Source organism: Sphaeramia orbicularis, chromosome 1 (assembly GCF_902148855.1).
Source record: "Sphaeramia orbicularis chromosome 1, fSphaOr1.1, whole genome shotgun sequence".
NCBI lineage: Eukaryota > Metazoa > Chordata > Actinopteri > Kurtiformes > Apogonidae > Sphaeramia > Sphaeramia orbicularis.
In genome coordinates, this window is record NC_043957.1 from 18,657,430 (window position 1) to 18,681,177 (window position 23,748).

General features: G+C 36.8%; 1 protein-coding gene across 2 annotated transcripts in view; it reads right to left on the reverse strand.

The window, feature by feature from the left end:
• Nucleotides 1–719: 719 nt before the first annotated feature.
• Nucleotides 720–23,748, reverse strand: part of gaa2 (alpha glucosidase 2) — a 30,034-nt gene continuing 7,005 nt past the window's right edge. For both annotated transcript variants that reach the window (XM_030125551.1, XM_030125479.1), the window contains exons 4-21: nucleotides 22,806–22,951; nucleotides 21,244–21,409; nucleotides 21,007–21,103; nucleotides 18,760–18,879; nucleotides 16,451–16,569; nucleotides 14,992–15,123; nucleotides 14,773–14,883; nucleotides 14,571–14,684; nucleotides 14,401–14,485; nucleotides 14,207–14,324; nucleotides 13,952–14,085; nucleotides 11,725–11,876; nucleotides 11,455–11,603; nucleotides 10,056–10,197; nucleotides 9,015–9,113; nucleotides 7,834–7,998; nucleotides 6,325–6,471; nucleotides 720–1,980 (exon numbers count right to left, since the gene is read on the reverse strand). In XM_030125551.1, the coding sequence (XP_029981411.1) occupies nucleotides 1,918–1,980; nucleotides 6,325–6,471; nucleotides 7,834–7,998; nucleotides 9,015–9,113; nucleotides 10,056–10,197; nucleotides 11,455–11,603; nucleotides 11,725–11,876; nucleotides 13,952–14,085; nucleotides 14,207–14,324; nucleotides 14,401–14,485; nucleotides 14,571–14,684; nucleotides 14,773–14,883; nucleotides 14,992–15,123; nucleotides 16,451–16,569; nucleotides 18,760–18,879; nucleotides 21,007–21,103; nucleotides 21,244–21,409; nucleotides 22,806–22,951 (2,259 nt within the window). In that variant the 3' untranslated portion in view covers nucleotides 720–1,917. The remainder of the gene's footprint in view (nucleotides 1,981–6,324; nucleotides 6,472–7,833; nucleotides 7,999–9,014; nucleotides 9,114–10,055; nucleotides 10,198–11,454; nucleotides 11,604–11,724; nucleotides 11,877–13,951; nucleotides 14,086–14,206; nucleotides 14,325–14,400; nucleotides 14,486–14,570; nucleotides 14,685–14,772; nucleotides 14,884–14,991; nucleotides 15,124–16,450; nucleotides 16,570–18,759; nucleotides 18,880–21,006; nucleotides 21,104–21,243; nucleotides 21,410–22,805; nucleotides 22,952–23,748) is intronic.

Here is a 23,748-nt window from a genome sequence, read left to right on the forward strand (position 1 = left end):
AGAATGAAGATCAATGTTATTATTAGAAAAAAACAGATATTTGTATGGTGTCTAAGTATTATCTTGTTTGATGTGTCCTTTAAGTGCATTTATTTTTCAAACACCATTTAGCTGTATGTCATCATTCTATTTATTGAGTCATGTATTTACGTATTATTTGTCTTTTTTTTTTTTTTCCTTTTCTTTGTGCAGCATCGTCGAAATGTGCATGGCCTCCTTTTCAGTTTGCAGTTTTTAGGAAGTTATAAGACCATATTTATTCATTGATTTGTGTATCAAAATGCTACTAAAGTATATAGAAAACATGTAAATACATTTGCAGTTTCCACAGGTCAAAGCGTCTTGCATTTATCGTGGTCTTCCTGTGATTTCATGTGTCTTGAACTCCTTTGTTCAGACATTGTTCTAATCTTCTGGTAATTTACATCAGGTTTTATTCATAACATGTCAGATCCTTTTTATTTCGACTCCTTTTGTGTGTTTTTTCATTACTGTTTACATATTTTTTGTTTTCCAGTTCTATTTGAATCAAGAGATTGAGAAATAATGTATGCTCACCACAGATGTGGACTCGAGTCACATGACTTGGACTGGAGTCAGATTCGAGCCGTTAATTTGATGACTTTAAACTCAACTTGGCAAAACATAACCCTGAATCTAATCTTATCTAAATCACCATTTCCATCAAACACTCAGAGAATGACTCAGATGAATTCCAGTTATTTTTATATTTTTAATTTAATTACATTTCAGCAATTAGACAAATATTAAAACAGTTTTTGTCACTTAACACACGTTACAATCTGCTGTGAATCTGTACATGGATGTGTCATTTGCAGTTCAGCACACACACATGCATACACACTCTATATAACATTATATCCCAAAGTTGCTTTGAAATGTTGCAAAAATAAAGTTCTGGTCATATTTGCACAGCATCATGGTCCAATTTAGGCTGAAGGCGTCTGATCTCAACCACCGTCTTCGATCTATTCACTTTAACCACATTCATCGAGGATGTAAAAATAGTGCAGAGAAAATTCACAGTAAAATGATCACACGACATGGCTTTTTTTGGGATGATGTTGCAGTTAAAGCTGATCTCAGGCAGAGCAGCGTTATAGTCTTTAGGTTTATAATAAAATGTTGAGCTAAGAATCCTCTTTAAAAAACCCAGAGACATTATAAAGCAGAACACTAATTATAACCTTAAGGCACCAGCATTTACTTTACAGCTAAAGTAAATGCTGCAGCTAAATAGTGCAAAAAAGGCCGTCAACAGCATTTTATATATACACATCACGTAATGAACTATATTTGGACTTTTCACTTCTTAAATGTTAATTATATTTCGAGTTTATTGCACATAACTATACTGCTGATAAGAGTAAAGAAACAGATTTGATCAAAATGAACCAAGGCAAAACTGATACTTATGTGTCAATAAGGTCAGAGTAAAGCAGAAATTTTGTATTTATTAAAAGCACAGATATTTAAAGCAGTGTCTAGACTATCCTATGTTTTTGAATGTGTGATGAGGTTTCATTTCTGATTCTGTTGGTTCTGATAAGATGAAAAAGCTTTGCAAAATAAATCAGACCAATGTAAAACTGGACTGGATTTACTTGTCGTGACTGACGAACATTTGTTTTCTCCTGCAGGTTTCATATGAAATGTCAACAACTATTAAAGAATAGATTGGAAGACAGTATGTAAGTGTGTTAACTTTCACAGGAAATGAATAAGCATAAATTCAGGTTGACAGGATGAGATGTGAAATCAAGCGGTAAACAACATTAAAACCACCCAGTGTCAGGATTACACAATCCAAACAATGAAATGATCATAAAACCAATACTGACTGACTGCAGCTTAAGAAAAAAACAAAACAAAAAACAGATAAGATCATGTGATTCACTACATCCAGCTGATGGTGAAGTTCTGACTGAGGTTCAGACCCAGATCTGCGACTGTTAACACCTGCAGAGACACAGTGAAACAAACTCATTTCAGCATCGAGAGTTAATTCACACCAGTACTGAGGTTTATACAAAAACCAGGCAGCCGTAACATTCATGAAAGGACTGATATTTTGCTTTAAAAAAAAAAAAAAAAAAAAAAAAAAAATGGAATTCTGCATTTTAAAACATTTCCCTGTGGTCTACATAAACTGTAAATACTATAGTTGGGTCTGAATTCTTCATTAATTCAACTCCACAGGTCCATCTTCAACCCTATTTCTGACTAATGACTCCAGAAAGGTCATTTTGAGCGCTGGCCCTTTAAATGCAAATGAGCCACTTCAGGCTCCACCCCCTCCAGGCTGTTGACTGTGCTTTCTGTCCAACAGCTGAACATTTTAGGTAATCGGCTCGAAGTTTGGACATATTTTCAGTATGGACTACAACCGCTGCGGCTGACAAACAATTATGGGGTACTCTGAAAAAATGTTGGTCAGAAGTCTTGACCTTATATGTGTAAATGTCATGATGTAACTAGTTATAAAACTGAACAAATTAAGCAGTAATTAATATGGGTTGTAGAAATCCACTCAATTTTTGCCAAAATTAATATAAAGATAGTTTTGCAGCACCTGGAGGGTTCAAATTAAAACTTTATGAACTATTAGGGTCCAAATACACAAATAAATGAACCAAAGACTAATAGAAGTGGGTTTAGCAAAATATGACCCCTTTAAAGGGACAATAGGAGAAGACTGACTCTCTGCCACTAGGCATCTTTTAATGAGTCAATGATTTGTTATTCTCATCCATCATGAGCCACGAAGAACAAAATATAGAGCTCAGTTAAAAAACAATAATGAAGTTAAAACAGTATGAACAGTACAAAATGCAATGGATGTAATATAAATAATACAAATAGAAACATTCCCATCCCTTTAAAAAAAAAAAAAAAAAAAAAAAACACATGATAAATACTAATCATATAATCAATCAACACAAAACTAAAACACATCCAGTTCCATAACTTCTGTGATTACTTTTGACATTATAAACTCACTACATGACTATGGGTCATGTTCACACTGCAAACAAAAGTGCCTCAAATCTGATCATTTCAGTCAAATGCGACTCAGATCTGTTTTTGTCTCATAACAGCGTGAGTAACATGAAATCTATATATTTTCATATTTAAGCTGAGCCACTTCCTTTTGTCGCTCTAAATCGAATAAAATATCAGAGATTTTTGCATTTGACCTTAATCTGAACAGTGCAATCAGGAATCATTGGATTTTAATATCAGCTGACATTATCTTAGATCTGGTAGCTCTGACACAAACATTCCTTTGGAGTAAAACACATTCTATCGTTAATTCTCACCATTTCACATTTTAACCTAAGACCGTATCTTGGAAACTACAGACAACCAGAATTTTTGACTTAATCTTTTAAATAGTGACTCAAAATTGGTAACATTTCACTACTTTCATTCTGGAGGCATTTTACATTAATCCATAAAGGACCCAGTGCTACTTTTGTGGCAGTTTTCAAATAATTTTTTCTTTATATTTAACCATTTTTAATTGATTTTTCACCATTTATAATAATATTATCCTCTATATGTTGCATTTTTCAATGTAAATCATCTATTTTCCTATATTTAATTTACTGATAATGTTGATGTTCATGAAAACTTGGAGTAAATTCAAAGAGTATTATATGAGAAACAAAACAGGGCTTCTGCAGGTATCAGCAAATCTAATTTAATGCTTTTTAATGCCACTTTAAACAGATTTAATGTTTATATATTAAATTAATTTATAATGTAGTTTTATATATACAGTACAGGCCAAAAGTTTGGACACACCTTCTCATTCCTCGCATTTTCTTTATTTTCATGACTATTTACATTGTAGATTCTCACTGAAGGCATCAAAACTATGAATGAACACATGTGGAATTATGTACTTAACAAAAAAGTGTGAAATAACTGAAAACATCTCTTATATTCTAGTTTCTTCAAAGTAGCCACCCTTAGCTCTGATGACTGCCTTGCACACCCTTGGCATTCTCTTGATGAGCATCAAGAGGTAGTCACCTGAAATGGTTTTCACTTCATAGCTGTGCCTTGTCAGGGTTACTTAGTGGAATTTCTTGCCTTATTGATGGGGTTGGGACCATCAGTTGTGTTGTGCAGAAGTCAGGTTGATGCACAGCTGACAGCCCTATTGGACAACTGTTAGAATGCATATTATGGCGAGAACCAATCAGCTAAGTAAAGACAAACGAGTGGCCATCATTACTTTAAGAAATGAAGGTCAGTCAGTCTAGAAAATTTCAAAAACTTTGAATGTGTCCCCAAGTGCAGTCGCAAAAACCATCAAGCGCTCCAACGAAACTGGCTCACATGAGGACCGCCCCAGGAAAGGAAGACCAAGAGTCACCTCTGATGCTGAAGATAAGTTCATCCGAGTCACCAGCCTCAGAAATCGCAAATTAACAGCAGCTCAGATTAGAGACCAGATGAATGCCACACAGAGCTCTAGCAGCAGACACATCTCTACAACAACTGTTAAGAGGAGACTGCGTGAATCAGGCCTTCATGGTCAAATAGCTGCTAGGAAACCACTGCTCAGGAGAGGCAACAAACAGAAGAGATTTATTTGGGCCAAGAAACCCAAGGAATGGACATTAGACCAGTGGAAATCTGTGCTTTGGTCTGATGAGTCCAAATTTGAGATCTTTGGATCCAACCGCCGTGTCTTTGTGCGACGCAGAAAAGGTGAACGGATGGATGCTACATGCCTGGTTCCCACCGTGAAGCATGGAGGGGGAGGTGTGATGGTGTGGGGGTGCTTTGCTGGTGACGCTGTTGGGGATTTATTCAAGATTGAAGGCAACCTGAATCAGCATGGCTATCACAGCATCCTGAAGTGACATGCCATTCCATCCGGTCTGCGTTTAGTTGGACCATCATTTATGTTTCAACAGGACAATGACCCCAAACACACCTCCAGGCTGTGTGAGGGATATTTGACCAAGAAGGAGAGTGATGGAGTGCTGCGCCAGATGACCTGGCCTCCACAGTCACCGGACCTGAACCCAATCGAGATGGTTTGGGGTGAGCTGGACCGCAGAGTGAAGGCAAAAGGACCAACAAGTGCTAAGCATCTCTGGGAACTTCTTCAAGACTGTTAGGAAACCATTTCAGGTGACTACCTCTTGATGCTCATCAAGAGAATGGCAAGAGTGTGCAAAACAGTCATCAGAGCTAAGGGTGGCTACTTTGAAGAAACTAGAATATAAGAGATGTTTTCAGTTATTTCACACTTTTTTGTTAAGTACATAATTCCACATGTGTTCATTCATAGTTTTGATGCCTTCAGTGAGAATCTACAATGTAAATAGTCATGAAAATAAAGAAAATGCAAAGAATGAGAAGGTGTGTCCAAACTTTTGGCCTGTACTGTATACACACATGACAGTTTACTGTCGACAGGCTTTCACCAGGTTCGGAATAGTTCCTCCTCCAATCACTTCTGCTGAAACTTGTATTTTCCCATTTTTCTGACATTTGCTAATATTCCCTCTGCTCTTTTGCCACGGCATGTGCACGCTCACAGCAAGTAGCATTCCAAGCATCCGGTGTTGTGACTGTGTATCGGCCATAAACGGTAGCAAACTAAACGGTTCCGCTGGCCAATCATCACAACATACTTCAGATCAAAATTATTAAATGTTTATATAATCAAAATAAATCATGAATAACTGCTTTTTTTCCATCAAGTGTATTTAATTTTTTAATGCCTCAGGACATAGAATTTAATGCTTTTTAATGCCATTTAAAGCCTTAATTTTCACAAAATCTATTTAATGACTTTTAATGCTTTTTAATGACCCGCAGAAACCCTGTAAAAAAAAAAAGAAAAGAAAAAAAAAGGGACTTTTTCAGTGAAGATATCATTAACTGAATGTAAAAACAAGTGTGTCCATCCACTGTCACTGATCCAACTCCATGGGTTTTACTGGTGAATCAGCATTGTAGAAAATGATAGTGTTTCCATGTTCCCTACAGAGCCTCTGAACGTCCAAATGGGTCATATCTGATTATGATTTAAAGCTGAGAAACTGCACTTTACATCAATTATTTATATGTATAGATAGGATAAGTGGATCAACAGGTATTAAAAAGTTTAGATCAGTAAATGTTTTTGATCACCAGTGGCTGTTTGGGTCTTTATGGGTTAAGACAAGTGTTATTTAAAATCATGCCACGTCCCTAATTCTAACACCATACATGACTGTTTTTCCCATTTCCTGTATCTACGTCCATGACTCCAAAGGTCTTGTTTCCAAAGCTCACCTGGTTTTCTTTGTAGGTGAACAGAGCGTCCTGGGTGTTCACTAGGACCCTGCTGGGCTTCTCCTTCACACCGTAGAAGGAGGCCGACTCCACCGTGATGTATGTGGCCTCCACGTGGTTGTGGAGAACCTGAGACGTCATTACATTCTGCAGTGAACACAAACGGAGCAGGTCAAGTCCACAAATATCTTCTCAACTATACATATAACAAAAGACATCAGAGTATGTGAAGGAAGTAAGCTCAGTGACTCATTATCTTCAGGTATTTTTTGGTAAATCTTTGCTACTTATATCTGGTGATTTATTTACTCTTTGAAGTTTAACAAACCAGTCAAATTCACTTGAATTATTTCAAATGTAACAACACAGACAGAAAAATCTACCAGTACTTTCCACTGGTAAAAAACTCTCTTTTCACATGTAAAAACTACTGTTAAGTTTTACTGAAGATGTGTAGTTCACAGTTTGTGCTCTAAAGGTATGGATAATGACATTATCGCTAATGTAGTTGTAGGAGTTCTAGTTTCAGACTGGGGGAGGAGATGCAAAGTGATTTAATAAGATTTGCAGTTGTTTTGACAGATCATTAATTGTAGCATTAAACACTGGGCCATTCGATTCTGGTTGGAATAATTTCAATGCAACGCAAAACAATGGACTAGCCAACAGGAGAGGTTTCATTCATACAAAACCAAGTTATGATCAGAAAACAGCAAAGGGAACATAATATTCCTAATCATCGCTTCATAATGTAACCTGTATTTCTGCTCTTCTTTGTCTTGTTTGGTGAGTTTTAGTGAGAGAGAAATAATCCTTGTACTGTTGGATCTGCTTAATGTTAACTGGGCGCTGCAAAGTTTGTCACACTGGTCTGTTTTAGTAAAATTATTCATGATGTACGCTGGTCTCAGGCTGTTAGCTTGTTTTAGATATTTATCCATTTAAGTAATTGCTGTTTGAGTTGTGGTCTGTTTTTTGGGCCTTCTCTATATTTACTCTGATGGGGTGTCTTAAAATATCTAACCAATTTTTCCAACAAGAAAATATGAAGATATCTTGTCACCTTTTCCGATAAAAACAAAATGAAAAAAAAAAAAAAAAAAAAGAAAGTGTATATTGTTGCAAGCATAGCATTACCATGGCAACACAGACAGAAATGTGAAAAGTATGTCTTACCTAAATATGTGCTATACATTTTCACCTCACGCCAATTAAACCTGCCTAATGGAAAAGGGTCTTTTTCTCTAAATGGAACAATATCAACAAGTTGGTTTTCACTGTATAAAATGAAGGAGCCAAAAAGGTCACAGTGAGCATCTGCCATGAAGCTTTTAAGATGTTCTGTCGAGAATAATTTCTCTGTTCATCATCAACAATCAGCACATACAGATGAATCAAACAAGTCCAGACATGGTTCGTGTTCAGTTACAAACACAAACAAAGCAGGAACAGGGCAGTAGCATAATTCAAAAAAAAAAAAAAAAAAAAAAAAAAGGTAAGTGCGAGTACCTTTGTCACGTTGAAGACAATGTATGCATACTGGTTAGTCTCAAAAGTGTCAATGGACTCTCCGTCATCCCAGAACAGGTCTCCGGTGGCAGATCCGTCCTCAGTCAGAGCAGAGACCAGATGCAGAGGCTGACCACTGCTGACCCACAGGGTGAGGTTAGGAGTCTAAACGCACACATGAACAAACAGGGGGGGTCATATCAGAGGTACCACAGCTTTGTTTCCCAAAAAAAAAAAAAAAACAAAAAACAAAGCTGCCCATTGCAAAGGCCATTAAAAAAATACTGTTGCATTATGCCGTTTCCAATCAACACAATTGTTTCAAAAAAGGAAAAAAAAGCCAATACTTTTACTTTCCAGGGTCTCAGGGGGATATGAAATTTAAAGAAAGTCTGTATATATTCTGATATGACAAACGAAACTGCCATAGCTAATGCGCTTGCCAGAGGCCTTTGCCAGAGAACTTTGGCCTGTATTTTCACGCTTTATAACCTGATACTAGTTGTTTTCTCGATCTGCAAAATTGAGGGAGTTACGGTCAAAACTTGGGCAATTTCAAAGTCATGATTTTTGAGTTTGACCATTCAAGGTCATTGAAGGTCAACAAAATTGGTACCAAATGAAAGTCCATGTTCGACTTCCTATAAGTTGATAATACAAAGTTAGTCGATATCTGTCTTAGTTTTCAGGATAGAACCTGTTTTGTGAATATGCAAATTCAGCGCTTGAGCCCTGGTCACTTTAGATGCCAATAACTCAAAATCTATACATACACGCATGACAAATGAGATAGGTAATGGATAGAAAATTGAATTTCCAATAATTCGGCATTACTTTGAAATCCCTACAATGAACAGAAGTTATTAAAATTTTGCATACATTACCATAGCAACTGCAAGTCATGCAACCTAGAGTAGTGAAATTTTCAAGTTACAACAGTAGAGGATGCATACATGGCATCAGATGTCAGTTTTTAATATCTATATTTAATTACAGCACCATGTTTTTAGTCTTTACTTTTCATTATTTATGACCTGTTTGCACTTCTAATCTAATAACAGGTAAAGGAGTGCTGTGTGTTGTTTAGTGTCATTGTGTGTTTGTCACAGCAGCAGCCACATCCATGGACATGTGATCCTAACATTAAATGAAGCCTGGAAAGTGTCCAAACGTGCATTTACCTGTGTTGGTGTAATAGAGCCTTCACGCAAATGCAGATTGATCTTGTCTAAAGGTGCATGAAGCTGCAGCTCTTCACCTTTACTGTGCACAGCATCTCCCTGAGAGGCAGAGGAACACATGTGACATTAAATGTACTGTAAAGCGTTACAAGACCACTGTTGAACATTGTAATGACCCCTCGGCCCCTTTCGATCATGAGTCCTGCACTGCATCTATACCCTTGTTGCTCCCTGCTCCCCTACCAGTACCAGTATTCCAACCATGACATCTGTGCTTCTATCTGCCCCCATGACCATCCACTGACCGCCAAACACCTGTAAAATGTAGGTCAACGTTGCTGTCCAAATTTGGTGCATCACCCCCGATTTGACGCTGAAAATTAAAACCAGGGTCGTTGTCCCAAAAACTCATCCAAGAGCTTCACAAGCTGCACCTAAATACTAAACATGATGGTAAGTGCAATCACATTGACATTAAACCCGTTTACATGCATACCAACACAGATCATGGGAGTCATCACATTTATTCAAGCGATCATGTAAACAGCATAATCTGATCTGTTTTTATCAGATAACAGATGTAATCTGATTAAGGGAAATCAGATTAACACACCTGGATTTCTCCCCAGTACTTCATGCATGTATACCCATTACTCAATTTATTTCATTCTTTTACATCTGTACATGTGGAAAAACATTGAAATTGCTGAAAATGGAAGTGATGTAGCCAAACGTGAGGTTAAGACAATGAGCCCGTTTACATGACCATAAAAACTGGATAACTGGGAGTAATCGGAAAATTGTAATAATCAGATCTAGCACATTTACATGCACTTAAAAAATGCGATAATTGATGCTCCAGTCCGTTATCGGAATTCTTTTGTATATACATAGTGATGGTAGACTCAAACGTCCTGTTATTGTCTTCCGCTCATGTTTGACAACATAACTTCCGTTTTCTATGATTTCCAACAACACCCCTGATGGCAGAGGGGTGGAATTCACAGCTAGGTGGTGTCTTTTTGTGGGCGTGGCTCTTACCGTGTAGTAGTCGTACCACAGTGCTTCTGGGAAGTAACCAACCACCGAGTCCACACCAGGATTCAACACTGGTGTCACCAGTAAGCTCTGCCCCCACAGGAACTGTTTATCAATACCATAGGTTTTCACATCTTTCGGGAACCTGTCGAGTAGATTGAGGACATGGACAATTAAATGCAGTCATTTGTATAACACAGTAAAGCTTCATTAAAAGTATCATCATTATTGTGACACAAAATCAACCCTTTACATTCTGCCACATTATATCATTTTACAAAAGTGAGAAAATATGAATGAATATGAGTATCTGAAAAACTTGAATGGGTGAATTCTCCAGTGGTGGAAAAACAGTTTTGTTCACCCCATGCATTTGTGATAGATTTCATTAAGAATCACTCTTAAGTCAGTGAACTCTGCCAAGTATTGTTCTATTCTCCAAACCCATGTGCTCCCCTCTGCACATGCTCTGTTTCATCAGAGTCAAAACTAGATGTTTCAGCAGATAATGAAACACATCCAGGACACGACATGTTGAAATTGTCAAGAATTTATTTTGGTTATTTTTTCATGTTAACAATAAACAAAAAAAAATGCATTTGTTTGTCTGATGCAGCCACACTTTTTGAAACACAAAAAAGATTTTTCTGCAAATATTTCATGTTTGAGATTGTGTAAAATTTTAAGGGTGTCTGAAAACTTTTTTCCACTACTCTAAAGCAATAAAGTCAGAGACATAATTTTAGCACCAGAAATTCATAAAATAAAATTAAACTCATTGAAAAATGTTTTCAATGAGTACATGTTTATGGAAGCAAATCTGTCTGAATTTAAGGAAAAACAACCAAACATCCGACGAGCCCGTTTACATGCACACGAAAACTCTGATCATTATCAGATTTTGTGATCATGCAAACAGGATAATCTGATGATTCGTCAGATAACAGCAGTAATCTGATTATGAGAAATCCAATTAACACACCTGGATTTCTCCCCAGTACTCCTGTTAATACTCCTGTATACCTGTTAATCTGATTTATTTCATTATTTTCCATCTGTGCATGTAGTAGAAGTAAAGAAAACAGAAGCAGAAGAAATCATATAAAATGGAAGTGATGGAAGAAATTTACACGAAGTTTGACTACCATCACTATGTACATACGTACTCCAAAAGAAGTCCAATGATTTCAGGAAACATGTAAGCCAAGGTTTTTCGATTACCAAATTTCTGAAATGCATGTAAATGCATCAGATCCAATTATTACAATTATCTGATTACTCTCAGTTATCAGATGTTTATGGTCACGTAAACAGGCTCAATGAGAGAATTTTGACATATCCCACAGTTCTGGCTGAAAGTGTAAGAAACAGCTGGAAAAAAAGGGCGAGCCCATGTACTCACTCAAACATTAGTGGTCGTGCAACGGTGTGTCCATGTACGTGGGCGTGATGGAACAGCGTGTAGAGCAGAGGGAAGAGGGAATAACGCAGCAGCAGAGCCTGTTTCATGGCGGTTCGGGCCAAAGGGCTGAACGCTGTTGGGTCCTGAGGCTATAAAGAAATTTGAACAAGGTTAGAAAATATAACTTTGAATACATCACATAGTCTGTCTTTGAGTCTTTCCAGTGTCTGACAGGGTTTAATAGATTATCTGTAGAGTCTGTGATATCACCTTCATGTCGAGGGCATTGTGGTTTCGTGTGAAGGGATAGAAAGCGCCCAACTGTGTCCAGCGAACACACATCTCCTCCTGTGGCTCCTCGCTGAAGCCGCATACATCTGCTCCCACCAGGGGGATGCCCAGGAGGTTAAAGGTCAAGATACCTGCGGTGAACAAAACAGACATGAGCGTTTCAGCAGAACAGGGGGAAAAAAGGAGGTGGGAGAAAACAGTAAGACACAAAAATGGAAAAAGATAGATATGGAGGAACTCAGGTGTGGCAGGAATGATGAGCCATATTTAAATAATTTGTCAATTATAGTTTCCTACAGTAAAATATAAGACGGTGTGAAAACAGAAGCACAATCAGTTTTTTTTTTTATGTTCAATATCACCAAACTCACTTCTCGGATGGAAAGGCAAAACCTACTGCCTTTCCTTTATTTAACAAGGACAAATCCAACAGGCACTATTTCATGTAAAATACAAAACAGATGTCATGCATATGTGTTTCTAGCCAAGGCTGATTTGTAACCACAGTCATAATGCATTGTGGGAAGCAGAGCCCTATGCAGCCGCATTATTGCCGCAGCGGCAACAGACACCAAAACAGCTTCATTGCCTCTTGATACTGCAGCCGCTTCCCACAATCCACGTCACAAAAAATGTCTGAAAATGCCTGAGTGACCTACTGGCTCTGTTTGTAAACAAATGGATTGTTTATGGTGGAGTACACTTGGAAATTGTTCACCGTGAAGGAAGAGATTCAGGTGTGTAATCACAGAAAGACTTACGGATTCTTGATACTTAGGCTATGACTTGGGTTTTACAGATTTAATGAAAAATTGGTGACGAAAGTCATACGCAGCTGATTGATTGAGCATCTAAAATTCTAAACGCTTAAAAATTTTAACTCATCTACATGATCTATCTAAATGTCATAAATTTTTACTTCAGAAACTTTATTGGCTCTTAACTGAAAAGCACATCAACACTGTCTTTTTATAATTCAAAGTCAAATGATCATTTTGAACCCACTGTGGCGCACCTTAAATATAAAGCAGAAGTCATTTTACTAAACAACGGCAGAAACTAAAGGCTGTTAACACAGGCTAAGGAAAAAGAAGGCTAAATAAACCCCTGGAGTCTGCTGTTTAATGTGCCTGGTTAAGCACTTCTGCTACTTTCAACACTTCAGCACTTAGTCATACAACCAAAAAGCAGCACTGGCCAAAGAAAAAAATCATGACAACCATCAGCATTAGACTGACTCCTTTGTCTAACACCTACATTATAAAATAACTGAATGTTTTGCATTTTACTTCACTTTACACACACGTATTTTGATGCTGAACTAATATTTCATCATTTTTGTCTTTTCCCCTATTGTTGAAGTGTTTTTTTAAACGTTCATCATGTTCTGACAATAAATAAAAACCACAGATAATCAATTGGCTTCTTTAACTTTCACTCAGGACCAAAGGTCAGCCTTCAAACTGGAGGCAGTAATGATATTTGTTGACATACAGTACACTGTGATAATTATCGATTCTGACGAATACAAACAGATACAAATTTTTCATGACCTTTGGCTCACATTGCCAAGTGGTCATATACGGCAGTGGAAAAGAGTTTTTGGCCACCCTTAAAATTTTACATCATCTCAAGTATTATCATGAAGTATTTATGGAAAAATGTTTTTTGTTTTTCCAAAGGAGTGGTTGCATCAGACAGACGCAAACAAATGGAAATGATTTTCGTTTGGTATATTGTTGACAACAAAAAGTAACCAAACTCAACTGTTGTCACTGTCAGCATGTCATGTCCTGGATGTGTTTCATTTTCTGCTCAAACATCTAGTTTTGACCTCTATGTAACAGAGCATGTGCAGAAGGATGCATGTGGGTTTGGAGAATGATACACTACTTGGCAGAGTTCAATGAATTTAAAGTGATTCTTGATGCGATGTCCAAAAATTTTTTTCCACCACTGTACATAAACATCCGTTGTTTTAAGCTCACTCAAAACAGACGAGTATTGCATATTTTTCTGATGAGGTTAAACTGGCCTCATTGTACTTCTAGAGGTTCACTTCTAAGAGGTAAATTATGAATAAAGGACAAATACAAAAACACAAAGTTAAATTTTAGACCTGAGCTTCATAAAGGCCCCAGTCTCTTTGTAGTCTCTAAAAACCGAAAACTTGCCAGTGTGTTTATGTGGCTCTGTATGATCTAACCTGCTATTGAAGTGTACAGGTCCTTCCACTGGCTCCTGTTGTCTCCCAGCCAGTGTCCAGAATACATGCCCTGACTGGGGAAGGTGGAGCGAGAGATCACAAAGGGCCTCTTTGCTGTGATCCTCTTCAGTGCACTGGACAAAATAATGAGAGAAGGAAAAACAGAGAACATAGAGAAGGTTTAAAGGAAATTATAACTATTGTCCATGTTTACATAAAAAGGCTAGCAGTCTTCTTGTCATTATTGGCCCTGACCTTGCAGAGGCCTTCGCTTCCATAAGTCCATAAAGGCTGTGCAGGTTATAGTGCAAGGACAGCTTCTGCTGTGCAGAGGCGCACACTGTTTTGGCTCTCAGCAAGTCTCCCAGCACACCTGGAAGTTAAACTGCATATTTAGATGACTGTATGAATGTATTTGAGAGAGTAGTGCTCAGATCTGTGTCACTCACTTGGTGTATATGGAGGGTATTCCCAGTGGTTTGACGGACAGTCATGAGTAGACCCATCCAGGAAATTTGACGGCTCATTCATGTCCTTAAAACCGAAAAGGACACAAGTTAGGAGGCTGAGAGATGAGTATTTAAAGATTTTTAACACTGTCTCCCAGTCCAATACTTACAATCCATAATCCATCAAAAGGCACCTTCTGATGGAACTTCTGAAGGTTGTCGTACCACCATTCGTGTGTCACTTCATCGGAGAAATCAGGATATGCCGTCAGACCAGGCCACACCTGCAAGAACGGATCGACCATTTCTATTTTGATGATTCCTTTTGGAAGTGTTTAACAAGGGAAAAAAGATGTCATTTTTATGCCACACCTTCCCTATAAGTGTTCTATTTTCATCATCCTTCATGAAAACTCCTCTCTTCAGCCCTTCATCATAAGGCCAGTAGGAGCCCTCGGGCTGAGTGCTGCTGATTCCTGGATCCTGCAGAGAAAGAAAAAAAAAACAAAAAAAAAAAAAAAAAAAAACAGTCTGACACACAATCACAGATATAATATGTATGAATCAACACAAGTACAAACTCTTGTGTACCAGGATAATGACATAGCGCTGGTCATGAGCGTGTAGATCTTTGACCAGGTCGGGCAGCGTGCCGAAATTTGTAGGGTCGTAAGTAAAGTCCATGAATTTATCCATGTAGTCGATGTCATTCCACTGAACATCCTGTAAAAACAATGAGTTACAAACTAAAACTATGACATTGTGGTTGTATTCTGCCACAAACAGCTGCAGTTTCTATCTTTTAGTCCATACTCATAATATACTGTATGTAGTGAAGAGTATTTCTGAGCAGTGTAATATGTTTTTTGCTGTAGCTGAAGTTCTCAATATCAACCAGCAACTATTTTGATGACTGGTGAATTGGTTCAAGTCTTTTTCTTCAATGCAATATTTACCCCCTCTAGTATCAGAAATATTTTAGGACGTCATCTTGGGCTTTGGGAAACACAGATCAACACTTTTTCCCATTGTCTGACATTATACAGAGGAATCAACACATCAATTTACCATGAAAACAATAAACAAATTCAGTAGCAATGAAAAAAGGTTGTTCACTACAGTATTATTGATAGGGTCCTAGTGAATTATTTGTCATAGATACATGCGGTTTTTACTATGTCTACATCCACACTGCTCACAATAAAGTACTCTCTATTCTATTCTGTTCTATTCTATGTTCATCTTGGCATTGAATTCAGATTTCCTGCTCAGATACAACTTTTAAATGTGTCCGATAACATTATATTTTAACCTATAAAGACCCAGTGTGAATTTTTGTCTATATTTGCCCTTTCTTAAGTGGCTTACCGCCATTTACAGTAAAACTTTGCTATGCATTTATTCTGTAAAAATCAGGCATTTTTCTCCATTTAATTTACTGATCATGTAGATGTTCATAAAATTTCAGAGTAAATTCAAAGGTTGTTATATCAGAAACAGAAAAAAACGGAAGATTAAGTGATTTTTTTCAGCAACATCTATCATGAACTGAACAAAAACCAGGTCTCTCCATCCACTGTCCTTTATCAAATTCCATGGATTTTACTGGTGAATCAAATGTTGTAGATGACGACGGTGTTTCAATGGTAACTACGGAGCCTCTGAACGTCCAAATGGGTCATATCTGATGACCATGAAAAGATGAATAACTGTATTTTAAACCAGTTATTTACATGTATTGATAGGATTAGTGGATCAAAAGGTATTAAACATTTTAGATCAGTACATATTTCTGGACGATCATGGATGTTTGGGTCTTTATGGGTTAAGTGGTGACACAACAGAGGAATGGCACCTCTATAAACCAAGACAGCTGCCACTTATACGGAAAAGTGTTTAGGAACCACTATCACTGAAACATTCCCTTCATTTATATCAAATCTGCAGAAATTCCCTCATGACAGGTAATTGGAAAACACACTGACAAAAGTCTCATAAGAATAAAGGAATCAAACAGTTTCAGGCACATAATCTGTTGAGTCTATTTTACCTGGGGTATCCCATAATTCCTCAGGCTCCTGACAACATCCCAAGTTGAATTGCTAGTTTTGTAACCCCAGCGGCACAGATGGTAGCCCATTGCCCAGTAGATCGGCATCGCTGGGTATCCTGTGACAAAGGTAAAACAATACGAAGGAAACCTTTAGGAAAAAAAAACAATAACAGGAGGCCAACAACACTAAAGTATACAAAGAAATAGCTTAAAGCAAATATTGTGTACAAAAAAAAAAAAAAATCTTCAAACCAACACTTTGACATTTTCAGTGCTTGTTGCATCATCTGTGAAATAAACTGCAATACATGACGACGGCAGCAGGATTTAAGTACTTTCTCATCAGTCTGAGGTCAAAATCCAGCAGTAATTGTGCACATGTCCATTGAACATTATCTATGACCCTGTGCTCCATTTTCACATTACAATGAAAATAAAAGCAAAAACTTAAATGGAGTCAAACAGCAGTAGCAAAGACTATTAGCACTACGGCCATATGAGCTCTTACTTATTCATTTATTTATTTATTTTAAGTGAACACTGGACAATGTAAACAAAAACAATGTTTCTGTTTTGCTTTTAAGCTTTGGAAACAAAAGACGCACATACAGATAATAGGGAGGCAGACAGATAAGGTCGTTACATAGAGCCCCAGTCAAATCTTAAATGTCAAAAATAATTCAATATGACATTAGCTAAATTAGTACAGTAGCTAAAAAGAGATGATTTACACCACTGTACAAAATGAGTGCCTCAAATAGTAGAGTTAAGTGATTATGTAGTAACTGTGCCCTAAAGGGAATAGGCGTATGGATCCTTTGGCCCCAAAATAAAACCTCATTTTGTGTACAGTGAGCAGAACTTCAGCTCTGCAATGAACTTCTCCTGATGGTAGCTGAAACAGGCTCATGCACCCCCATGACCCAATAGACCAGGGGTGTCAAACTCATTTTATTTCAGGGGACGCATGGAACCCAATTTGATTTGAAGTGGGCCAGAGCAGTAAAATAATAGCACAAAAACCTACAAATAATGAAAACTCCAAATTATTCTCTGTTTTAACCTCCTGAGACCCAGTAAGCAAAAGTTTTAGCTTTTTTACATTAAATAATTGCCTTGAATGGAAATAGCATGATGCAACAGTTTTTTCTGACACATATTTTGGTTTGCAGTAGACAGCATTTTGTTTTTTTTGAAAGTAGTGCTGTGAAAATCTTTTCCCCTACAAAGGACAAAAAATATATTTTTAAAGAAATTTCACATTCTGTTTATTCACATTCTTTGTGAAAGGAAAGTTTGTAAATATGAACATTTTCATAATGGCATTTTACATTTTGCCCAAAAAACAGACAATGTAGAGTTGTCATTATTTATAGGTTTTTGTGTTTGTGATCAAATTGGGCTGTATGTGACCCCTGCATTGACTGTTAATAGTATTTAGTATATATTTATTTAGTTACAGGACAGTGTGTATTGCCATTAGTTACAAAAAAAAACAAGAAGTGTGCACCAGATTTAGCAGAGGAGCCACTTTCCATCTGTTGTCCTGGATATCTTCATCCTGATGGTCCAATTGGACCCTTTGGTAGACTGCTTTTGGCCTGTGGGCCATATGTTTGACACCTCTGCTCTAGAGGATTAACCCTGTCTTTTTGGCCTATTCTTTTGCACCTTTGTTGTTTTGAAGAACTTCACTTTCAATAACTGGCCATTAACTATCATTACTATAAATAATAAATGCTTAAAACAGTGTGTTTTAGCAGAACAGAAAAATACGACTAAGTTTTTAGCATTATTTATTATCAAAAACAACTGTAAATGTCCATAACAAAACTTTGACATTGCAGAAATAAACTTTTAACTATTTTACATCTGCTCAGACACACTTTTTGATTTTGAGCATTCAGTATCCATATTATGGCTTCATCTTTTTTGTTACTTCCAGGCGTTTTTTAGCCTGTGTGGAAGTCTCTGAAATATTTCCTTTCTACTTGTAACAGTCTCACACTGCTGTCACAAAGCGTTATATAGTGTCGGAAAGCTCAGGATCTCAGCTTTGTGATGTTGTTTGAATTCTGTGGATAGCGTAAACAGTTCAGGAGTTACAGTAATTTGAATGCTGTAAAGTGCAAAACGCAGCGCTGGAGAGATTGCTGCTGTTGAAGGGTTAAGCGCTTGAGAAAAGAATTAATTAACTAAACGGTCTTTGATCATGCACTGAACAAGCTCAGTCCATGACCTTTACTGTCAGGTGTTGTATGAGTCTTGATGCCAAGTCAGATAAGAACAGAAGAACTCACACTGACCTATAACCTCCATATACTGTTGAATCACTGATCCAGGCTCTGGTCCAAGGAAAATGTAAAAGTCAAGGATTCCGCCAATGGTTCTCCAAGTGAGCGCTGGAGCAGGCTGCAGGGCCACGTCTGAGGACACAGGAAACCAAAAGCTGTAATTGTTCACAAGCTCAGTGACTTCAGGGATAAAACTTGTCCTCTGGATGAAAACCTCAGTCAATATTAAACTCTATGCACAGTTCAGTCCCATCTGTGAGAGTGTAGAAATTAATGACAGCTCCACTTCAAACTTCAGGTACAACTTTACAATAACATAACCATAAAATGACTTCTATCTGGTTATAAGGTTGTAAACAATAAGCCGTTAGTAAACAGTATTCAAGAGTTAGTTCATGCTCAGGAGTCAGCAAGATCAAGTTACTATTGTGCTTTATACCCAACGTTGCAGAATTTCATAGTTGGTTTACTTCATATTGTCTCAGTATATTAAACCATATTCTACATTTATACCAGGGGTTCTCTACTTTTTGTAACTACAGGTTCACTTCCAAATATGAAAAACATTCTGAAATAAATAAGGAAAAAATATGAAAAAAACAACTGGAAATCAAGTGGAACCTCAATATATGTTATATGTTGGACAAAATGAATCACTGACTGTCAGCGTGAATCTAAGTCATTTCAAATCCATTCACTCACATTTCTTTGGTCTTCAACATCACATTTCAGTCTCAGTGAAGGCAAAATTATCGAACTAAAAGTGGCAATTGTCTGTATCTGATGATGTGTCATGACAGAAACATCAATTACAGTCTCACTAAATTCAAGATCATCTTTCAAAAGGTACAAAAATGTGAAAGCTTAGAGCATGACCTTATGTTTACCTCAATGTGTAATTGTCTAGTTTTTCTTCTGACTAATCTTGAAGTGTAACGTAAAATCTATAACCTGCATGACTTTTGTAGAAATATTGCAATAATACACTGTTGCCCATAAAGTTGGAATAATATTGTTTTGAGACACATTTCTCCTTTTAATCCTATTTCCACACATCAGACCACTGACCTTTGACCAGTTGTAATGATTACAAACTAAGCCCCAGTTACACTTTATCTATCTATAATAAATTGCACTGTCACAATCATTTCATGAGAAAAGGTAAAAATATTGTATTTCAACTTGGGCCAAAGGGCAGTTAAATAATCTGTGAAACTGCAATTTTTTAGTCAAATAACAAACCCCACGATGACATAACTGCTTCACCTCAGCCCCAGAAACGTAAGGAAAACCCACTTTAGTGTAACAATATTAAGATTTCTTAATTGTGGTTCACAAGTATCTTACTAATAAATATCACATGAAAGTGACACATGTAAATGCTGACACAAGAAGTTCAGAAACCCATGAGAGCTGAGGAAATAAGGGAAAACATAGGCTCACTATTAAGCAGTAAATGTTGCTATTTTTCTTAAGCATTACAGCAGCTTATTAATGAGCCATTTAGTTGTTTATAACCTAATTATGAACTGTTTTATATAATTTAAAACAGTGTTTCCCCAACTACTGTGCCGCAGCACATAAGTGTGCCATGGGAAATCATCAGATGTGCCACAGAAGATGATCCAATTTCACCTGATTGGTACTCTAAGCAAGTGGTGTGATATAGATATGTACGACTGCACGCACCAATGATCCACTCTACACCAAGAGTCTCCAGTTTCCCTTTGCAAAGTGAAAAAAAAGTGAACGTGAACCGGCTCCAATGCAGTGCGTTCAGTTGATAAAGCCCCCCTCACTAGTGATGCGTGGATCAGCAGGTTATCCGCAGGACCCACGGATCAGGTCGGGACGGGGGGGATATGCTTTAATTATACTTCGACGGACCTCAATCCGTAAGACAAGACGTCCGTCTGAGGGGTCGCTGATGCACCCCTCTCAGCTTTCTCGTTCCGAGACTATATTTGCATTATATTTCAATATACTTTTTGTGACATTTTAGTTTGGTGGTGAGCCTTGTGATGTTTCTAATGTAAAATATGTGCCATGGCTCAAACAGGTTGGGAAACACTGATTTCAAAGAGTAATACTGCTAAACAGTAACTTCTGTTTTTAGTCAGAGTTGCTTAATGCTGTCCGTCACTGCTGAAATTATCTGCAGAAACTTCATTTTCATAAGTGGCATCATCTGGCTTAATCATTATTATGTGTTATCACAAGTATCCAAAAGTGGAAGTATGAGGCGACCTGCAGACTGACCCATTGCATTACTGTTCAGCATGAAGAAGCCATGACTATTTCCACCCTCTTCCATTGCCAGGTAAAAGGGATGAGCTCCATATAGATTCGTCTTTTCCTATTTTACAAATGGGGAAAGAAATGCAATTTAAAATGAGGTTAAAAAGAAGACATTAAAATTACCAGGACGCTGCATGATGCCATTTAAAACAGCTCAAATATAGTGCGTAAACTCTAGACAGAGGTGGGTGTCCTTACTGTAGGAGGGACATCTCTGGCCCACATGGTCAGTGTGTTCCAGTGGACGTCATGCAGAAAAGTAGAGCGGTGCTCCCCCAGACCATAAATGAACGGAGTGGGCAGAACAGTGGAGAACTGCAGGAACTGGTTGGCATAGAACAGAGGAGCCACCGTCGTGTTCACACTAAAACAAAAGTAAGCAAGTAAAAAAACCTTCAGTCTTTTAAGATAGTTATGGCACAGTTTTGTCCCATTTGTTAATTTTTGGGCATATAAAAGTGTCTTGTTTCCATTCTGCCTTGAAATTGGCCCCAGTAAGAAATACAAATTTAGGAATTAATTTTTTTTTTTTATACACAGGATATCTGCAGGTTTAAGGAAGCTGAACTCTTGACTTTTTAAATACATTTTTCAAGGGTTCTTTGGTCAAATATCAGACCATACAGTTACATAAATAACAGCACAATGGGCCTCATGGTTATACACCAACATGCACAAAAAATACACTAAAATACCCAAATACTACACTAAAATATACAAAAAATATGCTAAAACACACTAAAATACAGTAACATTACAATTTACAGATCACAGTGAATTTACAAAGGCATAAGACATTTAGTAACAGGAATAATATTGCTAAAATATAGCTTATTTTTCTTAAGATATTTAAAGCTGTTCATGAATGATCGGGTTAGTTTGTAAATGTAAATATTTTCATCATACCATTTCATTTTATTTATATTAAACAAAGGAAAAATTATAACTGTAATTATTTGTAGCAGGGGTGTAAAACTTATTTTAGTTCAGGGACCAGATTCAGCTAAATTTGATCTGCAGTGGGCCGAACCAGTAAAATAATAACATAATAATATATAAATAATGTCAACTCCAAACTTTTCTATATGTTTTAGAGAGAAAAAAGTTAATTTACATTAGAATAAAGGTTTACATCTACAAACTATCCTTTCAAAAGATGTGAATAACATGAACAAACTGAAAAAATAAGTAAAATTTTAACAATATTCTGCCTCAGTTTATTATAACTTACAGATCATAGTGGATCTACAAACACACAAAACATTCCCTTAAGACATTTCAAGTTATTCACATTTTTTGCAAAATTATACTTTGTTTTAGTGTAAATACATGAAAATATTTATATTTACAAAGAGAAACATTTGAAGTTGTCATTATTTATATGTTATTATAGTGGTATTTTACTGGTTTGACCCACTTGAGATTGAACTGTTCTAAATGTGGAACCTGAACTAAAAGGATGGTTAATATTTTAGTGTAATTTTTGCATTTCACAAATTCATCCCAAGGGCCGGACTGGACCCTTTGTTTTAACCTCTTGTCATGAAATGATTTTGACAATGTGATATATTCTTGACAGATAAAGTGCAACTGAAACCCTCTAATCATTGCAAGTGGTCAAAGGTGATAAAATTATACAAAAAGGAATGCGTCTGAAAATATGTCAGTACATGTCAGATCACACAGACATGTAAAGACTAAATGAATAATAAGATATTACAGAATTACACAGAATCAGCACAAGCCTGTTGCAGACTTACAGCACCATTCCTGTTGATTTTCTCTTCACTATGAGACCAAACGGGTTCTTTGACAGCTCTACAACATAGTCTGGATTTTCTGCATTCATGGTGGCAGTGGGAACAGAGACTGGAACTTCAAACCTCGGCTCTGAAGGATCAGTGATCTGAATTAAAAATATGAGAAAAACAGGTTGTTGTAGCGAGCAGACAATTCATAGCACTGTGTCCTTCATATGCAGAACGGTGTTTTTAGATGTCCTGGCAAGTCCTGATGCAATAAAACATGTGTGGGTGTACAAGGACACCAACATAGGCTGCATTTCTTAAAGGAAGTTTACAAATATTAAAATGTGTGTTTTTATTTGATGATGTTAATATGTAAATATTTAATTTTTAACTCACATTCTATATTTATATAAATAGGCTACCAAACTTCTTATTTTTCTCTTTATATTTTTCATTTTCACTCGTGTGGTTTTTCTACCTGTTTTTCTCTTTGCGACTGCTTGTTGTATGTAGCTGCTGTTAACTCTGACATTTCCCCATGGTGGGATAAATAAATTCTATTCGTATTTGTGTTTGCAGGATTTATACACTTGGCAGATGCCTTAAAATAATCACTCAGCACAGTAACAATATCTAATCAAATAATTATCTTAATGGTTTAATTTGTGGAACTTGTTTACATTCTGCATCAGTTTCATCCAAAGCTGTTCCATACATACATACATACAGACACAATACGAACATATTAGTGATTCACTGAGCACAGGACAGTAGGATACAACACAATAATGTCAAACCATAATATGATTATACGTAGTAACAAATACTATTGCAATAAATATTTAAGTTTATCTTTAGAGATAATTTTGTTTACAACATTGTTGTTTGTTTCACCATGTTTTATCATGCAGCTCATTGCTCCTAATGTAAAGTACAGTGTGTATTGTGGCTGAAA